At 37.1% G+C, this 23,336-nt stretch overlaps 1 protein-coding gene across 10 annotated transcripts in view; it reads left to right on the top strand.

The window, feature by feature from the left end:
* The window catches only part of oprl1 (opiate receptor-like 1), a 317,839-nt gene that overhangs the window by 168,092 nt on the left and 126,411 nt on the right, over window positions 1-23,336 (top strand). For all 10 annotated transcript variants that reach the window (XM_087305425.1, XM_087305423.1, XM_087305421.1 and 7 more), the window contains one exon: window positions 3,103-3,189. Coding sequence is in view for 5 of the 10 variants with exons in the window: in XM_087305421.1 (XP_087161547.1) it covers window positions 3,170-3,189 (20 nt within the window). In the remaining 5 variants the exon portion in view is untranslated. The remainder of the gene's footprint in view (window positions 1-3,102; window positions 3,190-23,336) is intronic.

Raw genomic sequence — 23,336 nt, 5'->3', positions numbered from 1 at the left:
AGGCTGGTTTCCAGCCATTTCCAGCCTGGTCTTAGCTGGTCAGGCTGGGAGCTGACCAGCTAAAATCAGCTTGACCAGCCTAGCCAAGCTGGGAGTCCAGCCAAAACCAGCTATATCCAGCTTAAACCTGGAAATGGCCAAAACCCCTCTAAAACCAGGCTGGTCAACCAGCTAAAACCAGCCAACCTGCCTAGGCTGGTTTAAGCTGGATTTTTCAGCAGGGTAATGTTAAAATTCAGATTAAATAATCATAAATTAAAAAATACAAAATAACCAGGCTCTCATTGGGTGTCCTAATTTTTTCATATGACTTTACATATTGTATCCAAGTTTATGAGATCCATGTTGCACAGTGTGATTTGTAATAATCCTATAAGATTGCTGAACTTGCACAGCCTGTAGAAGCCTTTAGTCATTTTCTCACACACACAAAAATATCCATCTCGGTGGGCCAGATTGTACTTAAAACAATCAATATTTTAACTGTTCTTTCTTCTAGAGAAATCCACATTAAATTGCTAGTTTCTTTAGACCAATTTGTTCCCCCAAGGTCCTTTTACGGAGTCTTACCTTCTCACCATTATAATTAGCTTTCCTGGCAGAGTGCTGAAGAGGCAAGGCTAAGTCTCAGTGAAAGCCCGGTCCCTCTCTATTCTCCTCAAGACTTTAATGGACTGACTTGTATTCCAAGAGGAGAGGATATAATTATCAAGTGCTCTACAGACCTGTGATATCAACTAATACTAGTTGTTTGTAATCTGGTGCTTGAGCTTAGCTGAATCAATCACTTAAGTCAGTAAGTGACTGTTTAGTCGAAAGGGATTTCATTTCATCATAACTCAAAAGACTATTCAGTACTATGTATAGATTTTATAATTGTATTTACAGGATTTATTCTTTGTTGTGTTTGAGTAAAACTATGTTTTGCTTTATTCTGTAAACTACTGATGCATTTATTTTTAAAAAATAACGAAAATTGCCATGATTTCAGATATATACATTTTTAGCTTAAGAAGAGTTTAAGACATCAATAATTTGTGGAAAAACCTAGATTTTTACTTTATGCATTTAGGCATGTAGACATGGTCAAGATAATCTGCTCAGAATGGGGACGAAACGTGATTTAGGTGACTTTGAACGTGGCATGGTTGTTGGTCAGACACTACTGATCTACTGGGATTTTCACACACAACCATCGCTAGGGTTTACAGAGAATGGTCAAAAAAATATAAAATATCCAGTGAATGGCAGTTCAGTGGGCACAAATGCCTTGTTGATGCCTGAGGTCAGAGGAGAATGGCCAGACTGGTTCCAGCCAAGAGAAAGGCAATAGTAACTTAAATAACCATTAATTACAACTGAAGTATGCAGAAAAGCATCTCTGAATGCACCGCACATACATTGAACCTTGAAACGAATGGGCTTCAGCAGCAGAAGACCACACCAAGTGCCACTCCAGTCAGATAAAAACAGGAAACTGAGGGTAATATTTGCGCAGGTTGACCAAAATTGCACAATATTAGATTAAAAAAACGTTACCTGATCTGATGTGTCTCGATTTCTGCTGCGACATTCAGATGGTAGGGTCAGAATTTGGCATCAACAACATGAAAGCATGGGTCAGTCCTAAGTTTCCTGAACATGACAATGAGTTCACTGTAATCCACACTCATCAGATCTCAATCCATTAGAGCATCTTTGGGATGTGGTGGAACAGGATATTCGCATCACAGACATGCAGCCAACAAATCTGCAGCAATTGCCTGATGCTATCATGTCAATAGGGACCAAAATCTCTAAGGAATTTTTCTAGTACCTTGTTGAATCTATGCCAAAAAGGATTAAGGCATATATGGAGGCAAAAGGGGGTCCAACCCGGTACTAGTAAGGTGTGCCTAATAAAGTGGCCGATGAGTGTATACCTACTGTATAATACATGAAAAGTTATACATTGTTTATATGAATTATCGCAATATATTAATATAATATCAATCAATTTCTTAATTAATTTAGAATTGATGTCAGGTCTTAAACAGATGTAGGAAATTAGATTGTTTAAAGAAATAGTAAAGATAATTAAAAATAGTAAAAAGTGTGTAAAAAAAATACAATTAAGTAGAGAAAGCAAGCTTGTTTATAGAGTTTACAAGACACCTTTCAAAAGATCTACATGTGCCAATCATACTTTTTGTTTTTGAATTTTACCCACTGATCAATTACAGTTCAAGTGTTTACATGAGCCTACATGGTGTATGTTTATTAAGCATAATTTGTGGGATGCTGTGGATGAACACACTTACTGTTGAAAGCTCAACAGGACACAGGATGCACAAATTACTCTCAGAAGCATAATATGACAAAACTTAAGTCTCCATTTGCTCTCTGTTCTCATGTATGAATTTCTTTCCCGACAGCATATTCTGCTGCCAGTCAGACAATAAACAGTACATGAATAAAAAGATCAGGTTTTGCTTTTTAGCTACTGACCACACCAGAAAAGTTGGAGATAGATAGGCAAGGTAAACATATTCAAAAAATAAACACTTTGCTGTATTGTGGTGCTTCAGAAGGTTGCTGGGTCGCTGGTTTGAACCTTGGCTCAGTTGGTGTTTCTGTGAGGAGTTTGCATGTTCTTCCTGCCTCCGCGTGGGTTCCCTCCGGGTGCTCCAGTTTCCCCCACAGTCCAAAGACATGCGGTACAGGTGAATTGGGTAGGCTAAATTGTCCGTAGTGTGTGTGTGTGTGTGTGTGTGTGTGTGTGTGTGTGTGTGTGTGTGAATGTGTGTTGATGTTTCCCGGAGATGGGTTGCGGCTGGAAGGGCATCCGTTGTGTAAAAACTTGCTGGATAAGTTAGCGGTTCATTCCGCTGTGGGGACCCCGGATTAATAAAGGGACTAAGCCGACAAGAAAATGAATAAATGAATGAATGAATGAATGAAAAGGAACAACAATTGTTAGTCTACCAGTCAAACGTATTGAAGCATGTTACACAAAATTGTAGACTGAAGCATGTATTTTTAATGAGCGGTGTTGGATAGGTCAGTTAAGCTTAATGAAATACTAATCAGCCCAATTTACCAGCTTTTTCTGTATTTTTTCAGCCTCTATCTCAGTAATTTCCTACAATCCCTCTAACAAAGTTGGATAAAGGAGCAGCTTACAGACATTATGGAATTCACGAGGCAAAGGTAAGCGCACACACACACACACACAAATTTCTACTGGAAATGACACTAAACACCCCCCCAAAACAACAAGGCATCTGAGGTGAAGCTAATTAGCAAGCAGCCCCATAGTTTCCTATAGAAGATGAAGGTGCGGAGGTGGAGGGTGGAGAAGGATATCTTTGAGGGTGAGAGAGAAAGCAAGAGATACAGAGAGAAACGATTTAGTGATCCATTTCTGCAATAAAAACTATCATTTAACAGCAGGCCTGGTGTTATTTACAAAATGTGAGTAGCGGGTATAGCTTACAGTTGATATTATTCCAGTAAATGCTGGGTAGCTGTCAAAAGCAAGTATTACTGTAGTACTTACCACATGGAAGACACTGATTATTAATATGCAGCTCTTTCCTTTGGGCATGAAGTATTTGCATTAGTTGAATCAATCAAAATGTTTGTGTGAACATGGAGACCTGGGAGATTGTGGTCATGGAGACCTTGAGGCATGCAGAATGTACTGCTTCAAATATTTACATTTCTACAAGGCCAAAAAAAAAAAAAAAGAAGAAGTTGGATTTAGGAACACCATTGGGTAACAAACACTCTAAATTAAACATACTTTTATATTTATGAATTAAATATGTTGTTCCAAATCTATATCAGAGCATTTATTAATATTTTGAGTACATTTTAAGGTTCTATATATTGAAAAAACTGTACAAAAGCATGCACATCTCTCTTAATTGGGTGCTCAGCCAAAACCGCAAAAAGTGCAAACTAAATGTTAATCAAAGGCGGCAACACCAAGGCTCCAAAAATACAAATTTATTAAATTAAAAAGGCTGACACTGACAATGTTCATCAAAATCAGGTGCTCCTTTTTGTACACTTCCGGATCATATGATCTCCTCTCGCATATATGCCCACATATACATACATGCATATGTATACATACACAATCATTCATATATACATATACATATATACACATGAATACATGTATACATTCACATATAGTCTATAGCTTTAGATATTTCAAGTCAAATTACAAAAAAAAAAATATATATATATTTATGTATGTATGTATATATATATATATATATATATATATATATATATATATATATATATATATATATATATATATATATATATATATATATAAGGGATGTAACGGTATCAGAATTTCACTGTACGGTAATACCTCGGTATGAATGTCACGGTACGGTATTTATTGAATCATTTACAGGAAAAAACAAAACTTATGAAAATACTCCAAAAAAGTGCCAAAAGTGTCAATGACATACAAATTAGCCATCTATCTGTAAGCTTTGAAACCATGTAAAAGAATAAAGTTTCAATTTAGTATTGTTGAAAACTCATCACATTCAACATTTAATCACTCACTCACTTAGATAGAGATGGGTTTAAAGGAAAATTATCATATAAATATAATCTGGTAAAGCTGGTATCTCTGGGCATTTACAATGTCCCCTGCAACAGAAAAAAACCCTCTCATTTGGGACTGAGGTTTCTGGGACAAGAGAGATATGACTTGGCCCAGGTTGACAGCAGTGGGTAACGTTGTGCATTGTCTTTCCCCCACTTGAGAGGACAAACCATGAGTGAGATAGAGATCTCATGTCTGCATCAATCTGAACAGTGTGCTGACAACACCGCTATTCAGTACGCGCGCAACAACACAGCTGATAAGAACTCGCGCGACAACACAGCTGATAAGAACTCGCGCGACAACACAGCTGATAAGAACTCGCGCGACAACACCGCTATTCAGTACGCGCGCGACAACACCGCTATTCAGTACGCGCGCGGCGACAACACCCGCTTTAGAGTTTTCCAGCTCCTTTACATCCCCGCTTCTAGCAGCACACTCCATTTCCGCATTACTGGATCTGTAGCGACAACAGACCGCAAGGGATGATTGTCAAGCATGGGCTGATGGGAATTGTAGTTTTCGCTACCTCCCGTTCGCTTCATTCGCCTGAGCAAATTTTCTCAGAAGACCTATAGTTTTACCGAGTCATGCGACTTCGGTAATATCGAAAAAAATTTATATTGCGGTATGACGGTATTTACAATACCGTTACATATATTATATATATATATATATATAAATAAACCATAATATAGCCGGGTGGCTCGAAACGTTACACGCTCTGTGTCAGCCTTTTTAATTGAATAAATTTGTATTTTTGGAGCCTTAATGTTGCCGCCTTTGATTAAACATTTAAGGTTCTATATATTAACAAATTTTCATTAAAGTTTTTGATCTTAGTTTAGTGTTATCAGCTTTTTCTCAGTTAACAGATTCATTAAATTGCATAAACAATTATTTCTTTTTTTAAATCAGACAGTTCATTTGTTTGTTTTATTTATTTCTTTGTTTGTTTGCTTGTTGGCACATTTTTCATTTGTTAGTTTCATTTGTTTGTAAAATAATGCAATACTATTAACAGCTAAACGCCCTTACTGCTGGGTTCAGTCTGTTATGATAGTCACTTCTTATTGTGTTATTGCATACCCTGTTGTTTCTAGACCAATCATTGCTTTCTGTATTTTATGCCATGTGCAATGCCATTATGAAAGCATTGTGCGCGCGAACTGAATGAGGATGGTTGCGCATTTGGTTAGGTGCGCATGGGGACTGAACCAAAAAGCTGAGAATCGGGAGGGGGGGGGGGGGGGGGGGTGGAATTCCGGGAGTTTTCCGGGAGAAAGATCAATACGGGTGATGAGTGGGAGATGGGTCTGAAATACAGGAGACTCCTGGGAAAAACGGGAGTGTTGGCAGGTATGCTTGGCAGTGATGTGCTCATCTAACATAAGTATTGGGTCTTGGGAAAACCATGATAATGCAGCCCAAACCATCACTGTTCCACACCCATCACTTATTTGGGGCTTTTCCACACCGTAACTCTCCTGGATGTGGGAAAGGCAGTGAAGGTGGACTAAAGAAGCCCGGCCATGTATCTTGACCCTGTGGAGTTCCCGACAAACGGTTTTGGTGGAAAAATGAGAGTTGAGATGCCCATTTAGTTGGAAAACTGTGGTTTTACAATTTTTAATTTTTTTTTTTTTTGGCTCTTGATACATCACAAACACTTGCTGTCTTGGTCATAGATGCGGCAGTGAGATGCGCACCGACAAATTTTCATCTTGAACAGGGGCGCCTTTAAGGAGTGGCCAAGGGGTGTAAACTCTGACCCTGTGGCCACCCCAATATGATTTTGCTGTTGATATTAATAATTTAAATGTACTTACGGTAATTCACAATATTTTAACAAATAAATGGAATAATAGAATAATAAATAAATAGCTGTCAGTAAATTATTGTGGATTGATTTGTGTCACTGATGTAGCTAATTCATTCCCCACCCTCCCCGATCATCGTTGACAGCACACACACACCTTTAATATAGACAGCATGGGCAATTTATTATATACCTTAAGATATACCAATAAAAGAAGCTGTATTAATAATAATGTGGCTCAAAAAGGAATATGGGTAAATGATATTATTAGTCTGTATAGTGAGTGTGTGTGTATATAGTAATGCCTTTTGTTCATTTGTTTGTTTTATTAATTCATTCATTATTCTTCATAAATTTTAGACATGGCATATACCGTATGCTGTACAATAAAAATATGTAAAATAACTAAAGTTATTTATATATGAAAAGTGTTTTTAACTAAATATTGGTTTCTTGATTTTATTGAATTTGAATTTACAGATTTGTATTTTTTTTGCAAGATAATGCAATATTTCAAGAGCATTTATTAAATAAATTAAAAACACTTTAATTCATTTACCAGAAACAAAATCATACACCATATGAAAATAATCACACTGAATTCATATATATATATATATATATATATATATATATATATATATATATATATATATATATATATATATATATATATATATATATATATATAAATTATTATTATTATTTAATTTTTTTTATTTTTTATTTTTGTGTTTGTGTGTGTCTGTGTGTGTGCCACTCCAATATTTGGTGTTGCCTCTTCTGTCCACCCCTAAGAACATTTTCTCCAGGCGCCACTGATCTTGAACTCTAAATGTCACCCATAATGTTGTGTGCATTGCAATATTTTAAGCAATATTGTGATATTGCTCTGCTAATTAAACCTTCACACGCTGCTCTTACTGGTGGAATGTTTGCACCAGTATTTTCATTTTCCAATCCAATCCATTTTCCTATTAATTAATGTAGACATGGCATATACCGTATGCTGTACAATAAAAATATTTGAAATAACTGAAAATTTATTTATATATGAAAAGTGTTTTTTAACCAAATATTTGCTTCTTGATTTTATCGAGTTTAAATTTACTGATTTATTTCTTTTTTTTTTGCAAAAAAAAGGCAATATTTCAAGAGCATTTAATTAGATAAATTAAAAACACATCATTTCGTTTACCAGAAACAAAACTATACTCTGTATGAAAATAATCACACCGAATTCATATATATATATATATATATATATATATATATATATATATATATATATATATATATATATATATATATATAAAAAGCAGACACTACAGATTTAAAGTTTAAAAGATGCTTGCTCGGCTGTTTAACTGTCAGCTTATGATTTGAATCAAAAGCGGAAGAAAGTAGTTCAACAAAAGGGTTTACAAAAGGGTTTTTGAGACTCTCCATGTTTGATTTTGTTTTTATTTATACAATTATTTCGTCAAACTGTTGTATAAATGCAAAATCACACTTATAGCAGTGCGATTTGGCTGTATATTGGCATTGGTGGGGGCACTAAGGCACTCAGCCTGCGGCCTTTTGCCAACAAACGCCTCCTTCCAGTGCCGATATACAGCCAAATCGCACTGCTACTCGTGTGATATTGCTCATATATATATATATATATATATATATATATATATATATATATATATATATATATATATATATATATATATATATATATACATATACATATATACATACACTTTTATTTTATTTATTTATTTATTTTTTGTGTCACCCCAAGATGTGGTGTTGCCTCTTCTGTCCACCCCTAAGAACATTTTCTGGGGGCGCCACTGATCTTAAACTCTCTATGTCACACATAATGTTGTGTGCATTGCAATATTTTAAGCAATACTGTGATGTTGCTCTGCTAATTAAACCTACACACACACTGCTCTTACTGGTGGAATGTTCCCAACAGTATTTTTATTTTTCAATCCCTGTATATCTGTGTGCCATATTGCAGTTGGGTGTTGGATGTTGTCATCAGTTGAAAACTACACATTTGAAGAAAACGTTAAACTCCTCAGTTCTTAGAGATTCACCTTGTGTCCTCGATGCTAATCCCCAATTTGTTAACTGAGTGAACATGATCTGAACATGGTATAGCAGCTAATGTGTAGCTTGGTTTCATTGAAGTTCTCCTCTTTGAGGCAACTCTATGCTTTTTGCTGTCATTAGTGCAGTCTATCTCAACGTTTCTGTCTAAATGTGGTCTGTGGGACAGCTAATTAAGGTGGTCTTCGTGTCTACCCCTTTGAACTGTAATTGCCTGCCACTCTCGTTCTACATTCGAGCATACCTCCCCTGACCAGCTGAAATGTCCTCTGCTTTGTTTGCCAGAGAGGATCTTCTGAACTAACGCAGAAGCCCTCGTTCATGTCATGTCCTCTCTTAAATGAAAGCAAGGAGAGCTTGTTTTAATTAGTGACAGCGGTGTTTGTCTGATTCTATCGCCACGACTCTGTTGACTTTATTGTTGTGCTTGTGTCCTTGTGGTCCTTATTAAAACTGAAGGTATCCTCTTTCACTCTCTGATGTGTCTTGCTTAAATCTCCCGAGTCAAGACGTCTCATCTGAACTGAAAAAGGTCTTTGAAGTCCACACTCATTATTCAGAAAGCACACATTATCCCTCAGAAAAGAGAGAATCATAAACTTTCAGGACTTTAAAGTAATACACATTAGGAAATACAGTTACTTTCATGGAAAATAAAGGAAAATAGATCCACAAACTCTCCAAGATTTGGTGAAAATCCATCTTTTTGAGATCAAAACAGGTCACCTATGGGATTTGCTTAGGTCAGATGAGAAATGTTTGTTTACATAGCAGAGCTGAACATAAAGCCTGTTTCACACCGCAAGCGTAAGCAGAGCGTGAGCAGCGCGAGTTTTTTTGCGTCTATGTTAACAGATTACAGCTTTCATACCGCAGGCAGAAGCAGCGCGTCAGCGTGAGGCGTGAACGTCACTAAAGCAGCAGTGCTGTGATAGTTTGAGCGCTGGGTCTATTTTTGCCACGCTGCTCATGCTCAATTAAAGTGACAGTGCACTGATAATGACCAAAATGGTGCGAGACGTATGTGAAGAGTGCTGGGTGCGTGTGCTGTGCGCGCGACGTATCTGAAGAGCTGTGGGGGCGTGCGTGCAATGTACCTGAAGAGCAGTGGGGGCAAGTGTGCGCAATGTACGTGAAGAGTAGTAGGAGTGAGTTGCGCGTGACGTACCTAAAGAGCTGAGAGGGATGCGATGGATAGGCATGTGCAACGTATTTAAGGACCGGGCATAAGACACGTGATTTCCGGGATGTTATCATTAGTTTGGGCATCCTGGAGTCTCCCGCAAATGCATAGAGACTCCCGGATGCCCGCAAACTTCTGTGAGACTTGGGATGTCTGTAATGTCAACTGACTTATGTATAGTCAATCAAATGAACTTAAACGATTAAAAACTGCAAGAAATATTTATTGAGATTCAACTGCAAAACCAAATGTAAAACAATTTTAGGATCAGTTTTGTTAAGTTGCACACTAGTGTTGGAGGAGAGGGGAAACAGAAGTGGGTGCTTTAAGACTGCTATTTACGGGAGTTGTAATCCATAATGAATTGTATTGTGGGTAGTGTAGTTCGACAAGTGTGCTGGATGATGTGAGCTCGCTGTGTGCTGTGCAGCTGAAGCAGAGGAAGAACGTTTTATTTGGCTTTGTTTTATGTTCATTCAAGTTATTCCACCCGGGAGCTGTTTGCACAACACGAAAATAAGTTAAAGAAGGGCATGCATTGATTACTTTTGTCCGTCTCATCCTTTGCACAAGAAAAATTAACAACCTGCTATACCCTGCCGCTGGACATTGATGAAGTGGAAAAAAGTAACACTAGTTTGATCATGCATAAATATCATTATAACTATATTGTATAACAACACAATCTCACGGCAATTCGTAACTTTTTTATTTAGTGGCTAATTGGGATGAATTCGTATGATCTAATTCGTACAATTTAGTACGATTTGCTCATCACCCAATGACGGTTAGGGTTAGGCGTGGGGTTAGGTGCCACGTGTCCTTTTTAAAATCGTACTCAACTCGTACGAATTCGTACGAATTAGCCACTAAAATGTCAAAACGTAAAATACTTACGTGTCCTCATGAGATCAGGCTGATATTATTATAACTAGGCCTACAACATCCTGACAATCAAAAACAAAATGACATGATATCATAGTCGATTGTCTCCCATTGTTTGAAGCCAGCCCTTTAGCTCCGGCATTGATCTTCCATTATTTATTCACGTTTTGATTAATTTTTGAGCTGAGATATCAACATTCAGGATTTTTGCAGTCAGAGTAAAATATAAAATAACAGACTCCTATTGAACTTTACTTTACTACTACTATGAAGAACAACCACTGAACAAGAATAACCGTGAGCTCACTTGCACCGTCTTCATTGCAGCAGTGCCTGCCTAACCTCATGTCTTTTCAGTGTGGCTTTATGTCAGATTCAAACATCAAATAAATGATAGTATACATTTTTTTTTTTTGCAAAGATGAATACATTTTTTTTTGCTTGGAGGAAATACAGTTGTCTGAGAAATATTGTTTTTAGAGAGAGGGAGGCACCTTTATTAAGACTTTCCATCTATTAAATATTCTTCACACGGAGCCATGAGGTCAGAGAATACCGGTGAAGTAGGGCTAGTTGCGGCAAATGATGATGTTCGGAAGATTGTAGATAATATTGTAGATACAAATCAATTCTATTAAGATGCTGCCAACATTTCAACGCCAGGTGGAAAATAACTTTATAGAATATAATCACTATTTAGATGCTATTACACATTCGAAATAGGCGAAAACATTATTAAATACCCACGAGGCACTTGTGACTATATTACATTTGCATTATTATTTCAAAATGTTTTCTTCCAATTACAAAAAAAAAAATAATTGCCAATCTGATATGTAATGAGGAAAGAAAAAGTAGCACGAGTTCAGCAGATGGTGGATTTGAACCGGGTTGATGATCAATCGCATCAAAAGATTTTGCTGTGCGCTTTACGAGGTACGCCACTCACGCCGTAATACTGTGTTGCTCTTTAATCATGTTGTCTCTGTCAATCAGGCATTGATGGGTGTAAACCGTGAACATAGCTTATTCCAACTAGGTGCGCTATTTGCACTAAGCCTAAAAAGACACTCCAAAATTGCGCTCGGGCCCTTGGGCCTATGCCCATAAGGCCTACTGGTTAATCCGACCCTGTCAGTACATCTTTGCTGGATTTCTCTGCTTCCGCCTGCACCTCTTCACCTCGTTCTTTATTCTCCGAGTCCATATATTTAAGGCCACTGCACATCTCCATAGAAGAGGCCAATGTAGATGGTTCATCCCTACTGTCACTTAAATTTTTAAAGTGCCAGTTTTTAACCAGGTGTCCATTTTGATGAATATAGAAAAAAATACGAAATGTACTATCCCTTAGTGCCTTATGGGAAAGGCCGGGGCTATTGTGACGCAGAAGTTAAACTGAAACATGAGTGAGTATGCATAGGTTGTGAATCACAATTTGTAGTGATTTTTTTCTCTCTCTCTTTCTCTCAGTGAATTTATTTTCTCTCAAAAATTTGACATGTGAAGTTTACCCAAGATAAATGCTTAAAGATGAAATGTACATTACAAACATTCTCTCATGCACCCATGGTGGTCAGACTGCGCATTCCAGTTTGGGAACCGCTGCTCTAAATTAAAATGTTATAAGGCATAGGGTAGAAGATAAGGGATAGGATAGAGCACATGTGACAAATGCAGTTCCTGGAGGGCTGCAGCTCTGCACAGTTTAGTTCCAACCCTAATTAAACACACCTGATCAAACTAATTGAGTCCTTCAGGCTTTTTTGAAACCTAAAGAGGTGTGTTGAATCAGGGTTAGAATTAATCTGTGCAGGGATGTGGCCCTCCAGGATAGAATTTCATCACAACACAAATACTGACAAATAGGAACAAAACAGCTCTTCAAGATGTGTAATCTGACATGTTTATTGTCCATAACACGACAAGGGTTAAGGAATCAAAAATTGCATAATCTGGCATACTGTAGTGACTCTCTTAGCACACAAACATGTAGTTGCAATTTGGCATAAAGAGTTATTTAAATATTTCTGAATTATTGTTTTGATTAACAATGTAATGAATATTCACTGGTAATGAAACTTTACCTGAAACACTGGGATAATTAACAACATAAAACTGCATTTGTTTTTCAAGCAACCAAAGCAAGACTTTGTAATTATTTGTAATACGTTATTTAATTATACCAGTCCAGCATGTGTCATACCAAGAGAAGCAGTTGATGAAGATGATCTTGGCTAATGCTGCTGCTACAGTAAGAGACACGGATGGGATCAGATTCTCCTTATTATTTTCATTTCATGTCAATTGTGATGCGAGCAATACATCAATCAAGAGTTGTTTACCAAGAAGATTGCAAAAGGTGCCAGGAATCAGTTCAGCATGTAGTGCAGAAAAAAGTTTACTTTATTTGGAACTTAATGAAGGTCAAAATAAATGAGAGGCATCATGAAAAAAAATTATAATATAGTTCTCTCTCAAATCATGCAGGATTCACAAGGGATTAGATGTCTCAGAGGATGGCAAAAAATCAGAAGGTAATTCCCTCTGTATTTTTTTATTCTTTACCAAGTTCGTGTTAGGGAAAGCCAATTCAAACATGATTAAAATCAAATATATTCGTGGAACGCAAATTTACTTTGCCCTTGTGAAAACAAGTTCTGTCCAAAAAGGGCTGTTGTTATTGAAATTGAAAATGTGCTAGCAAGGGCATCTGTGCAATCCTGACAACAGAAAAGAAATCAAAAACTGGCAAAGTAACTCTGGCAGCACAAGCACACCTGATTCTTCGTTTTTCTTACACCGGCAGCTTGTGTTGCGTCATTCTTTTCTTCCGTTGAATCCCCTTTTTTTAATCCTTTCCGGCCGTGTGGCTTGAAATGATAGCAATCTATCAACTATCTCATCTAGAAAGCAATAAAACCAGCATTCATGCTAATGCGTTCCTCGAGAACACCCAGTTCACCCTATTTACACATTAGTTGTTATGCGTTTATGTCTCGCAGATCTTCAGGCTTCTTATTATTTGGCCTGTTCAGAAGTCAACCACGAACAATGTCATTTATTATGTGGAGAAAGCCTGTTTTGACAGCAAGGCGAGAGATTGAGATTCAAAACAATAAAGTCTTCACCAATCCTCTGAAGGAAATATTAACGCATCTGCGAGGAATAAAATTAGGATAAAAGCTCTTGCACAAAGGTGTAGCTCCCCATGTTTTCGGTTCATGCTAATATATCGACAAAATGAACTCTGTGTTATTTCCTGTGACAGTGTTATGATTTGCGCTTTTGTCTCTGTGTAAATCTGCTCTCTGTGAGCACTGGTAGCTAATCAGCCGGAGAATTAGAGTCCCACAATGTTGTGATGTCCTCTGATATAACACCTCTGGCAACCTTAATCAGCCAGCAACTGTTGCAGGCAATATTCAGGGCTGATGTTTTCTACAGCTCTATTCAACCAAATTATAGGCTGTACAACACCAGGCTAAGTCCCACAAGGAAGCAGGCTCAGAGGCAAGAAATAGAATTTGTGTTTACCTTCATCTGTCTTGATCAAGGCCCTCAAGCTCAATTTCAACTCATTTTCTGTGTGTGTTTGTGCGAATGCTAATGGGAAAGGCTTGTGTGGCATCTTCTACCAGCGTTGTTTGGTGCTATAAAGGTGTTACGTAAGGAAATGGTGCTTTATTTAATTTAATAATTCTGTTTACAAATTGAGGTTCGAATAAAATATGTTTTTCAGAAGTTTCTAGTCATCTTCAAAAAACTTTAATCTCGAGTTGTATGTTGTTCTTAAAAGCTTTAAACTGGTGTGGGAGAGATATACAGTGAAAGCATACATTCTTATCACAATGAGTAGCCTTGAAGAGGTATACTGAATAGAAGTGGTGTTGACATGGTGTAAATGAAATTTCACAATTACATAGCACATTTTAAGTAGAAAATCTTAGAAAATATTTTTTTTTATTTTTAAGAAACACTTTTCTCATCTCATCTCGTTCATTCATTCCTTCGTTCATTTTCTTTTTGGCTTAGTCGCTTTATTAATCTTGGGTCACCACAGTGGAATGAACCCCCAACTTATCAAGCATATGTTTTATGCAGCGGATGCCCTTCCAGCTGCAACCCATCACTTGGAAACATCGCATCTCAAATCATCTCATCTCATTTTCATACGCTTATCCGGGGCCAGGTCGTAGGGGCATCAATCTTGGGAGAGAACTTCAGACTTCCCTCTCCCCAAACACTTCCGCCAGCTCCTCTGGGGAGATCCTGAGGTGTTCCCAGGCCAGCTGAGAGACATAGTCCCTCCAGTGGGTCCTGGGTCTTCCCTGAGGCCTCCTCCCGGTTAGACATGTCTGAAACACCTCCCTAGGTAGGCGTCCAGAAGGCATCCAAAACACAGATGCCCGAGCCACCTCAGCTGACTTCTCTAGATGTGGAGGAGCTGCGGCTCTACTCTAGGCTCCTCCCGGGTGACAGAGCTCCTCACCCTATCTATAAGGCTGCGCCCTGCCACCCTGCCACCCTGCGAAGGAAACTCATTTGGGCCGATTGTATCCAAAATCTTGTCCTTTCAGTTATGACCCAAAGCTTTTGACCATAGGTGAGAGTAGGAACGTAGATTAACTGGTAAATCGAGAGCTTTGCCTTTAGCCTCAGATGCTTCTTTACCACAATGAACCACCGCATTACTGTTGCCGCTGCACCAATCCACCTGTCAATCTCACGTTCTATCTTTCCCTCACTCTTGAACAAACATCAATATACTTGAACTCCTCCACCTAGGGTAAGGACTTTCTTCTATCCTGGAAATGGCAAACATCCACCTTTTCCAGTGTTGCACTATGACCTCGGACTTAGGTGTGCTGATTTACATCCCAGCCACGTGACACTACCTGCAGTGGGAGCTGTGAAACCCATACACTTGCTGGGAAACCCATACACTTTCACATCCACATACTCATACACTATGATCAATTTTGTTTACCCAATTCATTTGTACTGCATGTCTTTGGATTCAAGGGGAAACTGGAGCACCCAGAGGAAACCCCTCACGAACATGGGGAGAGTATGGAAACTCCAGACAGAAATGCCAATTGACTCAGCCAGGACTCGAAACAGTGACCTTCTTGCTATGAGGTGACAGTGATAACCACTGAGCCACCATGAGCATATTAATGGAATGTTAATGAAAATACATTGTCATAAACAAATTTTAAGAACTTTAACTATTTTGATGGTCCCTTTTAGAGATTATTTTGACTATTGGTAGTTATGCAACAACATGTTGTCTGGTCTCAGCCTCGGACATCAAGCCAAGCATGCCCTTAGACCTTTGACTAAATATTTGATGGATTTGGTACACTTTTCTGGAAACACTTAAGCAGATTATCGGTCATCCTTTGATTGGTTTAAATATACAGGATTTCTGGGAGTTGAGTGTGCAGCAATCTTTATCAGTCTACCTGAAAACAAGTTTGATCAAACTAAAAAGCTGCAATGTTTACATTGATAAAAGTGTCACGGAATTGCAGGTACAAAACACTGAGTAATTAATAATAAAATAAAACAAAAAGCAACAAAAACACCACTGAAAGGGAAAACATTAAAAAAAGACAAATAAAAAAAAAAACTTAAACTGGCCTGGCAATGAAAGGTAGGGATAGACAAGGCTAGACAAGACAATATACAATTACGAACTAGCACAGGCCAGCAGACAAGAGGGAGCTATAAAGGAGAAATAATTAATTAACAGACTAATGACCACGATTAACTAATTATGATTTAAAATATAGGGTTGGGACTAGACAATAGATTGGAGAGCTCATGACACAAATCACATGTGCTCACAACCCACAACACAACCATGTGCTCACGTGAAAACAGGACTTGAACATGCAGCCAATGAGAGCACTCATTAACCACATGTTCACATGAAACACTACACTAAAACACTAGACAAACATGGAGCCATGTGTTCTACACAACACCAAGATGAGACAGAACGCAAGACATGAGTACATGATAAATAAAACTTACTGTGCAGCGCCATCCGATCCCAGCGACAACCAAAACCAACTAGATTGGAGCTCTGGGACCAAAAACACCATGCCGCAAATGAAACACACACCAGGATGAGAGCATGGATCCTTGACGTCCGGGTCAAGTGGAAGTTCACATGAACCGAGTGCAGCCAAGACAGCACTCATACAAAAGACAAAGACAGACAAGGATAAGAGTGCCTGACCTAAAAAAAACTTAAGCCGAGCACAACATACAAGATAAGACAGGACTAGTGTCTGGACTCTTTCACCAAAACAAGAATTGAAAAGAACGAAGTGGCAGAATCCTGACCGACAGTCATTAATTAATCTATAACTTTCTGAAACATTCACGAATCACTTATTTATTGCCTGCACACAGATCTGTTACAGTAATGATAACTTTGAGACGATGAGTATTTATCTATTTAGATATTGATGTCAAATGCTGGATTTTTAAAAGTATGAAATACTCACTGCATAAAAGCCTCAACCCGTAATGTTGATAAACACACAGGTGCTTTTTTTTTAAATGGCCAAAAATAAAAGCAAATATTCTGTCTGTTTGGTCATAAAAATAAGAGAAAAACATTGTGCGAAACAGTAACAGATTTTTTATTTGTGTGTTATCACAAATACAACAAATCTTTACTTTTCTAGAACACCGAAAATTTTACTCACTCAGACAGTCTGCTTCTTAGTCTGTCTGATCTTTATGAAGATATGTGCAACCATGATAATGAATGAATCTCAGAACAAAGTTTACATGCTGTAGATATCCTGCTGTATTCATATAATGTGTTTTGTTAACAGGTTGTTTAGAATATTGATGCATTGAGGTTGTAGACTTTTGAGGATGTTTATGAATGAACTCGGTTGCTTTACAGCTGTTATTCTGAGGACATTTCCACACTCATAAAGATGACCTGTTACAAAAACGAAACATGATTGGTTTGTTAACCTGTCAGTCATATAACATAGTGGACAGTCATTTGACTGTTTAAATCTCCCAGACCTTCAGCCATCAGCCGACTGGCTACATAAAACTATATGTTAGCTGGAATTATTAGGTAATTGTCAGATTAATATCTGCTAAACCTTTGTTTTGAATTTCCCTCAACAGACGTTATACTGTACTGATTATAAGTACAGTACCTTTAAAAAGTACTGTGTGTCAATGTATTCTACAAAACCTACAGTAAACATAACCTACTGTAATGGTCTACTAATACTCTGATGGGATTTAATTGACACGTTGTAAATGAACACTTATTTTATGCATGTCTTAACCAAATTCTTTCCCATTTAAATGTCTGATGAAGTGTGCTTATGAAACCAGAAAAATACTGTTGAGTACTTGTGAAGATGCTTGCGAGATATTTTGAAGCAGTTTCTCCTGAAAGCATGTTTGAGAGACTGTTATGCAGATTTTGGATGGTAATTCAGTGATTATGTAAATGTGAGATCTCATTAGTAGGATCAGTCCTTTGGTTCCTATGAGTCCATCTTGCTGTTCTTCCTGATTAGAAAGGAATCATAACCTGGCTGTAGCTCGCTTTGATGTTTTTTTCTTTGGTTCTTGCATCCAAGAGCATTAATTGACACATTATCTCAGAATGATTTAGCTATATTAATAATATAGTAATATAATAATATATAGTTTGCTGCAATGCGATACAGGAAATATAGAATTATTATTCTAAAAATATAGAATTATTAGTATCTGTCCATCCATCTATTTATCCTTCCATTATTATTGTCTTTTTTATATATATCCATTTACATTTAAAGGACTTATTCATCCATCCATTCATCAACAGTCTAAACCATATACAGTGGCGGAAATAAGTATTGAACACGTCACCATTTTTCTCAGAAAACAAGGTGCTGTTGACTTGGAATGTTCACCGGATGTTGGTAACGACCAAATAAATCCATATATGCAAAGAAAACAAAACAAATTAGTTTACAAATTAGGTTATGGGCAAAAAAAATAAATAAATAAAAACGAAAATGACAAAGGGACAAATGTACTGAAAACATGAAGAAAGGAAGGTTTAGAAAGGCAGTGAAAGCCCAGACAGCAGCTGAAATCTCACAGTAGTTATTCTGCCCCTCCTCATTATAAATGAATATTAACTGCTTCAGTTCAACATCTACATTATCAGGATGATGAAGATGAAACCAAGAGGGACATTTCAGCAAGACAATGATCCAAAACAATATCAGATGCATTTGGTACATTTTTTGGAAACACTTTAGCAGATCCTCAGTCATCCTTTGATTAGTTTAAATATGCAGAATTTCCAGGAATTGAGTGAGCAGCAGTCTTTTTCAGTCCACCTCGAAACAAGTTTGATCTAATAAAAAAAGCTAAAATGTTTATATTGAGGACAGTCAATAGTTAATCTATAACTTTCTGAAACATTCATGAGTCAGTAATTTACTGCCTGCACACACGTCTGAGCATTTATCAATTTATATCATCAATATCAAATTATTTTTTCATCCATCCATCCATCCATCCATCAACAGTCTAATCCATATACAGTGAGGAAAATAAGTATTGAACATGTAACTATTTGTTTTTAGAAAACATATCCAATATACGATACAAATTAAAGATCAGATTTGATAGACAAGACCCACAGAACTATCAAGATATTTCACTATTTCTACTTTGAACACATAATTCATTTTGTTTTTGTTTTATTTCATTTTTATTTTTGTATTATTTTGTATTTTTGTAAAATCTGGTTCAATTCCATGTCAAAATGCTGTTAGAATTATTATTTCCAAAAAAAAAAAAAAAAAAAAACCCCAAAAACAAACAAACGTGTACTTTACTTATTTTTCAAACTGTATTTTACATTAAAAATATCCTTCCATTATTATTGAGTTTTTATACATCTTATAAACAGTCTACTGTACATTAATAGCTCTTTAACCCATCCAATCCCTTCATCCATTTATCCATATAGTATCCATCCATCTATATATCAGGTTTGTATTAATTGCTTGTTAATCCATTCATCTATCTGTCTATCCAGAACACAACACTGATACAAATTCAGGTTCCAGCTGTTTTATTGAGTCCAAAAGTCCATGAAAAAATAAAGCTTAATCACAAAGATAAAACATATGCAGCCAGGATATTTTCCAAAAAGTTAAAGTGAAAGTGAGGACCTAGAAAATAAGGAAGATTGAAAAAAATAAATAAATAAATAAATTCTGGGAAAATATTGCTAGCAAACTGAAAAAAAAAACCTACAATGGAACTGGCCATGGCATGATAAAACTGCACAAGACATACTGTAACTGCGGGATGAAATGGTGAAATGGCTGAGTGTTGTCAAACTAGCAAACGACACAAGGACACAGTACAACACACAAGAGGAAAATAAATAGAATTATAGAGCATTGAATTCAGGTGAGTGAAATCAAACAATTGTGAGCAGTAAAATGGGTTAAGGAGGGAGGGAGGAATGGCACATGGCAAGTGATCAAAACAGAAACACCATGAGCTCATTAAATGCATGGCATATACACAACACAACAAATGAAGGACAGGGTGAGCAAACCGAGAGCATGACATCCATATTAATGTCTTTTCATTCACCCATCCATCCTTAGCTTTCCCAATATGTTTACATAAATTACGCTGCACAATTTAAACTATTCCAGCTTCCATTTCAGTAAAGAAAATATCTTAGGAACATAGTAAAAAAGGATAACTTTTTTTATTTTTGCTTTATGGGATGGCACTTTGATGCTATTCTTCACCTTTAGTAATTCTGACCCTAGACTTTTACACAGCTTTAAAAAGCTCAAGCAGTTAGTTTAGAGGTCAGGACAGTTGAAAACCTGATAAATGGTTTAGTTTTTAAATAAAGGTCAAAGGAGTCTGAGAGTTCAGGAGCATCTAGTGACTATAAAGCAAACACGAAGGAGGTTGGGAGAAGGAAGAAGGACAAAGGTGGAGCGAGTAAATGAAGAAACATTACTGCTGCAGGCACATTTCTGCACAGACCCTTGTCATATAATTAGATCTTGTCTGTCTCAGACTCAGGCCAGAACAGTAAAGCACAATTTGATGGTATTTCTTCAATAATCTGCGAGTGTGTGTGTGTGCGCTTGTGTGGATCAGGTTTAGCTGGCTTTTTGGAAACAACATGTCCCTGAAAACAAGCTGAAACTGTTCCTGTACTTCAAGAGTTCACACTTAGCTGATGATTGGTAATCTTGTTTGTCATGCTGTCCCAGAAGAGAGCCCTAAGCTTATGAGATCCTCGAGCCCTGGGGCTCCCTACCGTTAGTAGGACGAGAGGGGAGTTTAAGCTCAGGTAGATCTCGATGAACTCTCCCGACTTATTTCTGGCTAATGTCAGATTTGGGGATGGCTAAAGGGAGATAACTGACTATGATGCCCATTTGGTGTGTTCAATTTTCTTAGGTTACAAGGTTTTTGGACTGTGGGAGGAAACCGAAGGACCCGGGGGAAACCCAAACGAGTACGGGGAGAACATGCATACTCTGCACAGAAATGTCGACTGGTTCAGTAGGGACATTAACTGTGACTTTAACTGTGCTAGTCACTGGGCCACTCTTAACAACTGGGTCCCTTGGAGTAAGGATGGGGGATTCTTCAGGACGAAGATACCGAGATAAGAAACTTATGTCTGATTGGTGAATCATGTGTTAGATAATGCAGGACCAGCCATGGACAATCATAAGCATATGTTCCTTTCGAAATTAGTTTATAAATAAACTTCACTTAGGTGCGTTTGGAAATGTAAACTAATTTTATTTATAGGCCAGTAATGTTAAAGTGTATATTTTAACGCCATTTTGGCAAATCTTGACTTCTAAATATCCTTAAGCTATTCTAGACACTACTTATCACTTATTACTTACTCTCAAGTTGTTGTCTTACTTTACTACATTCTAAAATACAGCCATGTTTCCAGGTGTATTTGAACCTAATATGGCAGTTTAAACTGCCTTTTACCCAGAATTCTAAGCATGGTTAAACATGGCAAGTTTGACTATTTATATTTATTCAACAAGGAAAATATCTTAAAAAAGTTGCCAAAAGAGAAATATATATGACTGATCATTGTCCGAATGCTGTTTACATTACACTTGATTAATTAAGATGCAAAAACCTCTAAGTGCCATTTTTTTATTTCAATATTTTTATTGCATTTTTTCCAGATTTTATACAAACTTACAAATGTATATGAAAAATAGAAGTCTTATCAGCAAAAAGATGACATGAAATACATAGCAATAAAAGCAAGAAAACTGTAGAACTCTTAAATCAAACTTACACTTTTCTACCCCCTTCTATGCACCATCGCTCCCATCCCTCCCTATTTTCTGAGGCCCTCAATAAGTATGTAATGGTGAATCAAGACACCAATAAATAAATAATAAGCCAACTGAAAAAATATAAATATATAATTAAATACATGGGTAAATACAGAAAATGAAAATGTAAAATAAAAACTAAGTCTCTCTTTCTCCCTTTCAAAATTCTAATCAGCAGTTCCTGAAATGATAAGGTTCTCAATGACTGACAGTATGGGACTCCATGTTTTGTTAAAGGAGTTCAGTGATCCTTTAAAACAATGTCTCAGTTTCTCAAGACAGATGCAATGTAGAACCTCTTTAATCCAGTGTTCTGATGATGGAGGGGGCACATGTTTCCATTTGAGGAAAGCAAGGTGGTAAAGGCAATGACGCGGCGTGATGTTTGTGTAGTTGGGTTTGGACTATAACGAAAAAGGGCAGTTAGACTGTCAGGAGTGATGATTATATTAAGAGCTTGAGAAAGAATTTGAAAAATATTAGACCAATAGGTTGTTTATTTTAAACATGACCAAAACATGTGAAGGTAATCGGCCGGTAACTGCTTACATCTGTTACAGGCATTACTTCTGTCTGGAAATATTCTAGAAAGTTTGGCAATAGTGAAACAGGTCCTATGAAGTACTTTACACTATAGTAGGCCGTGTCTGGCACAAATAGATGAAGAGTGAACTAAACTGACAATGTCTTTCCATTGTTTCTCAGAAATCTCAATACCCAGATCTTGCTCCCAAGTGCCATTTTTAAAGAAATTCTTCTTAAATAGGCATTTTTTCGCCCTCCTATGTTTATGTTAATTTTTGTTACTTTAAAAGACAATGAAAATAATCACATTTTTATCATAAAAGTTAAATTACTGAACCTACATACAGAAACCTTGGAAAAAAAGAAGAGTTTGGAGGCTGGCGGTTGGATCGGTAGATGCGGGGACCATGACTAAAAAGGCCATGTGAGCCCTATGTTTGCACTTACTTGGCTCAGCCTACTGGTTTGTCCATTTACACACATTTTTATCATCATATGATCTCTTATAACAAAATCACATGACCTTTTTTAATGCTGGAATTAAAATGCTGCATACTGGAATTTGTGCGCTAAAAGTGTTTCAATTGTAATTTGTCCACATCTTTTCTTATCTTAAGTTTCAGGAGTTCACACTTAGATAATGCTTGACTATTTAAGCAAGTTTGGCATGCTGTCCCAGGAGAGAACCCTGAGCTCGGTGATAGATGAGCCCAAGGCTCCCGTCTGGTCAATAAGCATTAGGAGGGATATGAAATGAGGTGTTCTCGATAGCTTCCCAAAATA

The sequence above is a fragment of the Danio rerio genome, chromosome 23, assembly GCF_052040795.2.
Source record: "Danio rerio strain M-AB ecotype USA chromosome 23, GRCz13ab, whole genome shotgun sequence".
NCBI lineage: Eukaryota > Metazoa > Chordata > Actinopteri > Cypriniformes > Danionidae > Danio > Danio rerio.
Note: the sequence above shows the minus strand (reverse complement) of the source record. Positions and strands in the feature narration are given on the sequence as shown.